The sequence below is a fragment of the Corvus cornix genome, chromosome Z, assembly GCF_000738735.6.
Source record: "Corvus cornix cornix isolate S_Up_H32 chromosome Z, ASM73873v5, whole genome shotgun sequence".
In the NCBI taxonomy this organism is placed as follows: Eukaryota; Metazoa; Chordata; class Aves; order Passeriformes; family Corvidae; genus Corvus; species Corvus cornix.
In genome coordinates this window covers 16166676-16177453 of record NC_046357.1, presented here as the reverse complement: position 1 = coordinate 16177453, position 10778 = coordinate 16166676, and the positions used below count along the sequence as shown (strand labels likewise).

The 10778-nt window shown below is 50.2% G+C and overlaps 1 protein-coding gene across 1 annotated transcript in view; it reads left to right on the top strand.

The window, feature by feature from the left end:
- Positions 1-10477, top strand: part of LOC104686549 (myogenesis-regulating glycosidase-like) — a 32214-nt gene extending 21737 nt beyond the window's left edge. The window contains exon 2 of the mRNA XM_010395050.4: positions 6233-10477. Within this exon, the coding sequence (XP_010393352.3) occupies positions 6362-8458 (2097 nt within the window). The 5' untranslated portion in view covers positions 6233-6361 and the 3' untranslated portion in view covers positions 8459-10477. The remainder of the gene's footprint in view (positions 1-6232) is intronic.
- Positions 10478-10778: the final 301 nt, after the last annotated feature.

Genomic DNA, 10778 nt, shown 5'->3' with positions numbered 1-10778 from the left:
TGCTCTGTAGTCCTAGAGCCTATTCTTCCCCACTGCATTGGCTCTCTTAGGGAATGGCAAAGCTTCATGCATAGGGATACTTTCTTCAAATTGTTTTCACAGCTTTTCCTGGGATGTCCCTAGGAGAGAGCAAGCTATTTTCCAGCTGTGGCCTGTCGCACATGGAGCAGGAGATTCCTGTAATTTCTGGCTCTTGGTCACGTAATTTCCATGTCAGTTAGTCCTTGCCAACCCAAGTCCCATGGAGCAGCCTTGCTCTTGTCTCCATCATCAGTTTGATGGGTGCATTGCTCTTCCTCATGTTGCAGCTCATGGTGCATTTAATCAGACTGAAGTGATGATCAAGTGAAACTTCATCACTTGATGGTGATGGAAGGCCACCACACCTTCACACACAGGGGTCACTCACCACACAACAACTGCAGCCCTGTCCGATGTGGGACAGGGAGGCACTTCTTTCCTGCACACAGCAGCTGGGAGAGCAAGTGGAGGCAAATATTTCACTAGCCCTAAACCTGTGGGATGCTCAGGGACAACACAGGCATCTGCTACGCTTTCACCCCAGCCTTGGAGCCATCACAGTGCTTTGTGACACTGGGGACATGAGGAAGTGGCTTAAAATCTGAGCTCAATCCTTTACCCTTTTAATGTTATCCCAGAACAGAAATGGCAAAATTCAAACCGTGTCTGCCCAATGAGGAGGACTGAGGTTCTGGGGAGTTTGTTCAGTATTTTAGAGGTGAAATTCTCCTCTCTCCAAAGGTAATAACATCTTTTGGGCAAGGTGGAAATGCTTGTTGGCTTTCTTTTCAGCTCCCTGATCTTTGTCAGGTTTTCTTTGCATTGGAACCTTTGTTCACAGAGATCAAATGCCATCAGATGTTTAGGAAAATAACTACAGTAAAGATCCTGTATCTCCAAGAAGGGATGCAGAAGGAAAAACAAATTTTTACATCCCAAAAGGCTCCCATGGCTGGGAAGTGAAGCTGGTCTGGGATACAGCAACAGCTGCAGAGATGCCTGGGCTTAGATGAGTCCTTGCAGACCTGCTCCCATGTGAGCAGCAGAAGGAGACCATGGGGAGCCCAGAGCAGATGCACTCAGCCTGCCTGAGAGCCTCATCTCCCATTGTGGGTGTGTAAGTGCCACAAGAAGTCCCGCAGGGGCAGGCATGAAATGCATTTCCCAGGACCCCTCACCCTGGCAGGCTGGTGGCTTAACCCATGCAGAGCCTGAAACATCCCTCAAGGACCTGCCCAGCCCTGCCCTTATGGTAGGTCTCTGACTCATTGTCATGAGAAAATAGCAAACTAGAGCAGTTCCCCTTCAAGGAAAGCCTTCAAGAATTGAGCCTCTTCATCTCTCTGCTACTGCAGGCAGCTCTCAGGAGCTTATTCTCCAAGAAGAGCTGCCAGCTGAGCCTGGGACTAAGTGGGAGAAAGCCTAGCTGAGACCCAGGTGACTTCCTGGCTTATTCCTTCACCTGGCATGAGCTCAGCCTACTGACTTCATTAAAAGCAGATTGAGATGACAGCACCCTTTTTTCCCCCTTTTCCTGTATTTCCACTGTCCCCCAGCCTGCTTACGTGATTGCAGCTGTAGCGCGGAAGGACCTTTTCTCCCCTCACCTGCACTTTGCTTATCCCTCCTTGCTCAGTTTGTTTGAGAGGAAGGCACCTCAAAACACCCCTGGAGCTCCTCATGAGCACTGATCCTGGTAAATAGGGTCTGATGAGCTCGGTGTTACCCAGGAGGTGCCTGATGACCGGTCACGCCACAGCCCTGAGGCAGTCTGGCAATGGTCCCTGGCTTTCAGCCTGGGCCACTGGCTCGGCAGATGGAGCTCCTTCCCAACGATATGGGCAGAGCGGCTCCCAGCGTGCAGTAGGATGCTGTGGCCACTACTTGCAGCTTGGAGCAGCACATGGACACTGCATGCATCTTGAGGAGTCTGGGAGAGCTCTGAAAAAGGGAGAAAGTTGATTTTGCAAGGCTTTTTTCTGCTGGCTTTGGAGGAGGAGTTTGTTTGAACAAGAGGACAGGAGTGGATCTTCCAGTGCCTGCTTATGTAGCAATTAGGTCTGAAAGACCTATGGAGTAAACACTACCTTTTTTCCCCAGTACTGAGGGACTGGAATCCTCTGGATTAGGAAAAACCTCAGGTAATATTCCTCCTCTAGACCCGAGCTGGATTTGCAAGGCTCCAGGGGGCTTATGACACTGTCAGGCTTGCAGTGGGCAATCACCTTTGCAGCCGTACTCTGTACAGGCAGTTTCTGTGCAGCCACCTTCACAGCTGAGGTGAGCTAAAAACCCTCCAGGCATCAGGAGCCCTGGGGAGTAGGGAAGAGCCCCTCAAATCAGGATGGTTTCCGGAAATAAGCCTGCTCAGAGTTGTCTGGTGGTGTGAGCTGGTGAAGGTCTCTCCATGTTGCTGGTGCATCCCTGCAAGATACAGACACAGGCCTCCCAGCAGGTCCCACTCTGCTGCTGATACGGAGTTAATATAAACCAAACTGATGCTTCAACCCAGTGATCCATGTTAGATCCCCAGGGGCCAAGGGTTGAAGCAGTGAGGCCAGCCATCACTGTTGCCCTCACTGGAGCTATCAGGAATTTCTAAAAGCCCACACCTGGGGTGAGGGGTGCACTCAGCGCTAGGGCTGGTATTGTCCCTGCTTAAGGACACAAATGAGTGTATTTCCAGGTGGAGCAGGATCCTGCACCCCTCTGAGGGACGGACTCTGACTGTGTCCTTGCTCTCCACCTCCTCGTGCTGCTCCAGGTGTTCTGTAAGTGCTGTGTGGTGATAGCAGAGACATTGGTGCCCTTACCTGCACCACATGGCCTGCAGAGCATCTTTGGCAATGTCATTTCACCCTCTGCATCCATTCCCGAGCCATTTCCACCTTGTGTTAAGCCTTGTTGGGTTTGTAGCTAATCTGTGGCAGCTGATGCGATAACCTTGGCTCTCCCTCCTCAGCTGCAGAGACAGCAGATACCTCTTTTCTCGCATCATCTATATGCACAGAAAAAATGGTGAGCAAACCTCCTCCAGGTCCCTTGTAGCAATAAATCCCCCATACACCACCCATATTTGCCAAGCTGCTGCGGGAAATGAGAGCTAATGGGTACTGCTTTCTACTTTGCATGACTTTTCTGCTAAAAAGGTCCATTTTAAACAGTCTAAAAGGGCTTGGTAAATGATTAATCAGTTCTTGCAGCATTTGACAAGGCAGTAGTTTGTTTGTGGCTTATTATGTTTAGCTCCCTACGGCTCTTTCTGCTAGGACATGTTGTATACTCTCCCTACAAGCACCTGATACCGACTAAGTATTTGATAACCTGTAATAAAAGGAACTTCAATATAGAAAACTATCCCTCTATTTAAAAGAAGAATTATTTCTTGATGGGTTTTTTAAAGAGTGATGCTCTCCCTGAACCATCAGGAAGGCAAACATATGCAGAATCACAGAATATTCTGAGTTGGAGGGGACCCACAAGGATCATCCTTAAGTCCAACTTTTAAGCAAATGGCCCATACAGGGATCAAACCCATGACCTTGGTGCTATTAGCACCAACTGAGCCAGCCTCAGGGTCTTAGAATGGTGAAAATCTGAGGATTCAGGAATCACATAGCTGGAACCTGAGTGAAGGCCTGACAAACTCCTGACACAGGTGCCAAGAGACATGGGGAGGTTCTGGGGATAAATTTGATCTGGGGGAAGGAGACTCTGAGGGTAGATGTACTAAGGGGTTTAGGTGTGTAGCTGCCATTCGAGCTGGCTGATATGTGTTTCGTCACTTGAAACCCTTGAAGCTCCTGTTTAGCTATAAGAGGGTCTAAAGTCCTGGCTCATTTCTGCTTATCACAGTGCTGGATATGTCAATGTTTAATCTGTGCATGCTAAGTCCTGCTAAGATCCTTGGGGTGAGGAATCCTGCCTTCTTCCAGCCTGGGGGACGGACAGGCCCAGATCCATACCTGATTAGCACCTGATAAAGCAGCCCAAATATAACACAGCAGTGCCTGTATCCCTGGAACATCTGGCTTCCAGGGCACTATGGGAGAATTCATCCCACCCTGGCTTGGGAGCACTTGCACTCTGGGTGGGTTAATAAAGCACTCACCAGAGCAGAAAGGCTTTGCAAGGATCAGTTAAATATTCACAGGTAAGGAATTCTGCGATGCCATAACCCCATGGATGGAGCAAGGATAGGGCTGGATCTGGGCTCTGGGTCACCTCTGTGCATCCCTAAGCAAAAGTCCTTCTCATCACCCCTGGGCATCACTCAGGCTGCCAGCTAGGCCAGCAGATGTTTAATGCGTTCAGGAGACATAAATCTTAAAGGATGGGAGTGCAGCTTCAAGAAACTCAAAAGGAAAAAGAAAAGGAAAAAGAAAAGAAAAGAAAAAAGAAAACAAAGAAGAAAAAAGAAAACAAAGAAGAAAAAAGAAAGAAGAAACCCCTCTCTTTCCATTCCTTATTTTTTCACCCTGGAAAATGGTGCAACTTGTCTTAAAGGAGAGTCCTATCTTCAAGCTGGCTGGGAGGGTGAAAGGAGGAAGGAAGAAGAGGAGGAAAGCTCTGAAGCCAGCAACTGAGGACTTACACAGCACATAATAACACCTTCAAAGTGAAAATGTTGTTTTGCAAAAACACAAGGGTTTCACTGGAAACAACCCGGGCTGGAGCTGCAAAGCTGTGCCAGGAGCCACGCCAGCACTGGGAGGCTGCCAGGTCTGAGCACTTTGAGGCTGGCAGAGTGCCCTGAGCACATGTAATCCAACCTGCTCCCCTAAACCACGCCTGTCCTGGATCACCGTCTCTTTGGGGCAGCAATAACTGTCCTTTTTTTACTCCCTCCCCGGCCAGGTCTTGCCTTGGAACACTTTTATCCGCTCCAGCTGTTTTTCTCAACTAAGTCTCGCTCATCCCAAGAATGCACTTCAAAAACTAACCAGGCAGTTGATTTGGGTGGTTTGGGATCTGCTGTGATCGATCCAAAACGTGGTGACCTCTGGCATTTTTAATGGCTCCCTGGGTGGCTTATCATCTCTGTATATTTAGATCCCAATGTCATGGTGACACGGGTAAATACACCCAGCCATGTATTGCTGGGCACAGCTCACATGAGCAAGCTGGCTCCTTTTCCCCCTCTCCATATAGGCTGCTCCTGCACATTTTCCTGTCAGATCCCACAGACCCCTGAAGGGGCCAGGGGACCCACAAGCTTGGTTGCACAGAATACACTGCCTTGAGCCACCAGCCTCAGTTACTGCTGCCTGTGTTTTTGTTGGCAGTAGATGCTCAGCTGTGCTGCATTAGCTGGCTTGGTGATGCTTGATGCAGCTGGAACATGTCACCTTCTGTGCATTTCTCAGCAAAACAAGGTTTTGATGTAGTCCTGGTCTTGCAACAACTTCAGTTTAATACACCTATCCTCATACTCTGTACCAAAACATCTTCCACCCTCACTGCAGTGTAGCATATTGCCTGGCATAAGCCCAGGACATACAGAGTTGTAATAAATTAGGAGAACTGAATGATAATAAGAAAACAGAGACAGAGACGTAGTGGAAGATTCCCTTTTCCCCTGCCAGGGCCAGAGGGGCTTTCCTGGGGTGATGGCTTTGGAATAGGTAGCAGGGCAGGCAGTGGAAAGGAAAAGAGAAACACGTCCCCACACCCCCACATCCCCATGCAGCTCAGGAAAGGAGCAAAGTGCAGGGAGATAAAACATCTCTCACCATCTGCATCCCTGGGTGGGTGATGGGGAGCAGCAGGTGGAGCCTGGAGACTTCAGTGCAGCATTTCTCTGCCTGTGTTTAATACAGAGAGGTTGTGGGCAGGAAAGGAAATCCAGCAGGACTCAATGTAAACACAGATCAGCCTGTGATGTCCAGCTTGTGTGATCAGGTACCAGCCCCCTCCCCAGGCCCCATTTTCCTCCAGGCTCTGGTCTAACTTTCATCCCTTCATCCTTGCTCTGTGGGATGGAGTGAGGCTGCAGCCAAGTGAGAGTCATAGGAATCCTGGCACAGACATGCTCCAAAAAAGCTCAACCCAGCTGCCAGTAAGCAGGCTGCCACTGCAGAGCAAAGTGAGCCAGAGCCACAGGGCAGGGAGGCTGAGCTGCAGACGGAGCAGAGGAGCTGCAGTCCTCAGCAAGATTTAATTGGGTTTTCTTGGTGTTTATAACTCTCTGTTTTATGAAATAATATTGCAGGTGTGAGCAGCCAAGCTTTGGAAAGGACACTGTGAAAGAAACAGCTTCATACAGCATCTTGGATTTTCTCTTCACTGGCTGGAGTCAGCAGCAAAATTTCTAATCAGGTGTTGAGGCTGCAAAGGAATAATGGACAGTCAGATTACCCACCGCTCGGGAAAACATGGAAACGTTCCAAAGGGGGATGCCAAAGAAAGGCCCTTGCCTGAAAATGTCACACTGGTGAAGCAGAAGCCCTCCAAGGAGCTGAGGCCCATGTTGGGTGCCATCTTGCTGGGCCTCATCCTGTTCATTGCCGCAGTGGTGGCCTGGTGCTACTACACGGTGTCCCTGCGGAAGGCGGAGCGGCTCAAGACGGAGCTGATGGACCTGCGGGCGGACGGCTTCATCATCCGCAACCAGCATGGGGAGGTGGTGTTCCGGCTGGCCTTCCGCTCGGGCAGCCTGGACCTGGAGTCGTGCTCCAAGGAGGGCGAGATCCTGAGCTGCTCGCGCTCGAGCCGGGGGCCGCTCAACTTCTTCATCCAGACGGTGAAACCCAAGGACACGGTGATGTGCTACCGTGTGCGCTGGGAGGAGCTGGAGGCCGGCCCGGCCGTGGAGCACACCATGTTCTGGGAGGATGCCCACTGGTACGGGGGCTCGGAGATGAGCACCCAGCACTGGCCCATCCGCCTGGCCGGCTACCAGGAGCCCGTGCCCTACGTGACCAGCGACGTCTACTCCTTCCGCGACAGCTTTGGCGGCATCCTGGAGCGCTACTGGCTCTCCTCCAAGGCGGCGGCCATCAAGATCAACGACTCCGTGCCCTTCCACTTGGGCTTCAACGCCACTGAGCGCACTCTCTTCTTCCAGGCCCGCTACAAGGACTCGCCCTACAAGCCCCCACTGGGCCAGCAGCCCTTCCCCGAGCTCAGCTACCGCGTCTGCGTGGGCTCCGACGTCACCTCCATCCACAAGTACATGGTGCGCAGGTACTTCAACAAGCCCTCCAAGATCCCTGCTGAGAACGCCTTCCGATACCCCATATGGTCCACCTGGGCACTCTACAAGAAAGATATTGACCAGGATAAAGTTCTGAATTTTGCAAGAGACATTAAGAAGTACCATTTTAACTGCAGCCACATTGAGATTGATGACATGTATACGCAAGCCTATGGGGACTTTGACTTTGACCCTGTCAAGTTCCCCAACGTAACAGAGATGTTTGCAAAGCTGAGAGAAGATGGGTTTAAGGTCACTCTGTGGACTCATCCTTTCATAAACTACAATTCCTCCAATTTTGGTGTGGGGATTGAGCGTCAGCTGTTTATCAAGGAGCCGTCAGGGCGGCTGCCGGCCATGGTGGAGTGGTGGAACGGCATTGGGGCCATCCTGGACTTCACCAACCCAGCAGCCCGGGACTGGTTCCAGAGCCACCTGCGCCAACTCCGGCACAAGTACGGCATCTCCTCCTTCAAGTTCGATGCGGGTGAGACCAGCTACCTGCCCAAGCAGTTCAGCACCTTCCGCCCGCTGTCGGACCCCAGCATCTGGTCCCGGCGCTACACAGAGATGGCCATCCCCTTCTACGAGCTGGCTGAGGTGCGAGTGGGATACCAGTCACAGAACATCTCCTGCTTCTTCCGCATCATCGACCGTGACTCTGTCTGGGGCTATGAGTTGGGCCTCAAGTCCCTCATCCCCACTGTGCTCACCATCAGCATGCTGGGGTACCCATTTGTGCTGCCGGATATGATTGGAGGAAACTTTCTCCCTGACAAAACGGAGAGGGCAGTGGAGATCCCTGACCGGGAGCTGTACGTGCGCTGGCTGGAGCTGTCGGCCTTCATGCCCTCCATGCAGTTCTCCATCCCGCCTTGGCTCTACGACAAGGAGGTGGTGGAGATTGCGCAGAAGTTCACAGAGCTCCATGAGTCACTGGTGGCCCCGCTGCTGCTGGAGCTGGCGGGGGAGGTCACTGACACGGGCGACCCCATCATCCGTCCCATCTGGTGGATCTCCCCCCGTGACGAGGCCACTCACCGGATTGACTCCCAGTTCCTCATCGGGGACACCCTCATGGTGGCCCCGGTGCTGGAGATGGGCAAGCAGGAGCGGGATGTCTACCTGCCAGCGGGCAAATGGCGCAGCTACAAGGGGGAGCTGTTTGAGAAGACCCCGGTGCTACTCACTGACTATCCTGTTGACCTGGACGAAGTTGCCTATTTCCTCTGGGCTTCCTAACAGGCTGTGCAATAGACTCAGTGATTAATTTACCAATGGCTTTAATGACCTGGGAATTTTAATAATTTTTAGAATAGCAATACTTCAGAATGAAATTTGAGGGAAACACTGAGACCTCTGTTCTGTGTGGCAAGTGTTCTACAATAACATTAAAATGTATTGTCTTTGTTACTGCAGCGTGACAAGTGTAATGTACAGAAACACAGACTCTGCTCATAATCTTTTCCCACCAAGAAATGCCATGCACGCTTCTTGTGTCTAAAGGCAATTACATGGAATCCTTTGTTACCCAGTTTCACAGATGATCCCCATGGACACTGAAAATTTCATGTACTTAGTGAAGGAGGCAGCTGCAGCAAGGTACTTTTTTTTATACAAAGCAGCCTGTGATTATCCTGAAGAGAAAGGCACCCAGTTTGCAGCCTGCACATCAGATGGGAGCTGAAGCAAGAGTTAGGAGTTTGCATTTCCCATGGCCTGAGCTATCTGAGCAGGAAGAAAGCTACAGCACTTGCTAGTGCTGTGGCAACTGTTTCCCCCTTTTATAAATTACTGAGAACCATGTCCATGGTGTGCATTCAGGTAAGCTTGTAAAACGTGGCAAAATCAGAGGAGACATCATTCCAGAGTGTTTCCTCCTGAAGTTTTGTCTCCAAAACCAATACATGCCCAACTTAAGGGGCATGTGAAAGTGGAAGAAAACCCCAACATTTTGGGTTGAAGCATTTTGTCTTGAGGTACAGCAGTAAGACCATGCTGTTTGATTTAATAGTTTTTCTGTGGAACTTAGCCATAAGTACATGTCCACAGCTGTGGGCAGTCAGGTCCCTGGCTTACACTTTTTATAAGTCAGGAATAAGAATCAGGACTGCCATTTTGATATGCCTGGTGTTAGTGATTTCTCAAAGTTTGGTTGACATAATGAAAACCATTGAGAATGTGTATGTCATGTTGTTTTTCCATTCTGGTCTTGGTAGTTTCCTTTTGGAATGTATTAGCAATTACACCCAGTTTGTTAGGGGTAAAGCAGGAGATGATAATTCCCAGCCCTTCATCTCCCTCTTCCCTTTCAGGTCTGGCACGTCACCTTTTGAAAGTGTCCAGTTTCCCCTGGATGTCAAAGATACCATTTTCTTATTATGTTATCTAGCAGGGTTTCTCTATGTGGTCTCCAGCTTGTCTAAAATAAGGGCCGAGATTTCCAGAGGCGTTGCGCAGACACCTGTCCCAGTTGTGGAAAATCCTAAGTGATGTGGGGTATGGGAGGACATAGGCCAGACCCTGAAGCAGTTTTCTGACCCAGTAGCCTGGAACTTCCCCCCGAACAAATTCAGAATCCAGCTGAGGTGGGGAAGTATCTGAAGGAAAACTGCAATAACAACACTGATGAAAAGAAAAAGCTCATTGCCATGTGCTGGGTCCTGGCTAACGCTTACCACACGCTGCTAGATAATGTAGGGCAGAAGATGCAGCCAGAGGAGCAGGATAATAAGCCAGCAGACACCCCAATCACTCTGGCTGCAGCTAAAGCAGATGGGGAGCCTAAACCAATAACAATTGCCCCTGTCCAGAGAAAGAAACACAAAACCAAATCCGTTTGCCCAGTGGATGATGATGGGCAGCCAGGACCTTCACAGCCAGCAGAGGAATTGGAACCTGAAATCATCACTGAGTCCCTGTCCATAGAGAGTCTTTGTACCCTGAGGAAGGATTACACCCAACAGCCTGATGAAACTATATTAAGTTGGATGGTCCGAATCTGGGATGCTGCAGGCAATGGTACAATTCTGGATGGCACTGAAGCAAGCCATTTGGGATCCCTGTAACGTGATTTAAGTATTGACCAAGGGATGACAAGGGGGCCTGAAGCTCTCAGTCTCTGGACACAGCTCTTAAGAAGTGTGAAGGAAGGACACCTGTGCCGAGAAGATCTCCAGCTGCAGCTAAACCCCTGGAAAACCATGGAACAAGGGATTCAATGCCTGAGAGAACTGGCAGTGATAAAGATCACATTCTCAGGTGACCAAGCAATTAGGAGCCCTGACATGGTAAAATGTACACTGGTGATGTGGCTGAAACTTGCAGAACACACACCACCAGAATACGCCCCTGCTTTGGCAATGATGACATAGAATGACAGGGATGAGACAGTGAGTTCTATGGTGAGGAGGCTCCGGGCGTATGCAGACACTGTGCACGGCCCAACACAAGCAAGAATTGCAGCTGTGGAAAGGAGTCTGTCAGAGACCATATAGAAGATGGAAGATAGAATGGACAAGACTCATCAGAAACTCAGGAAGGAGCTGAAAGAGGGCCTTCT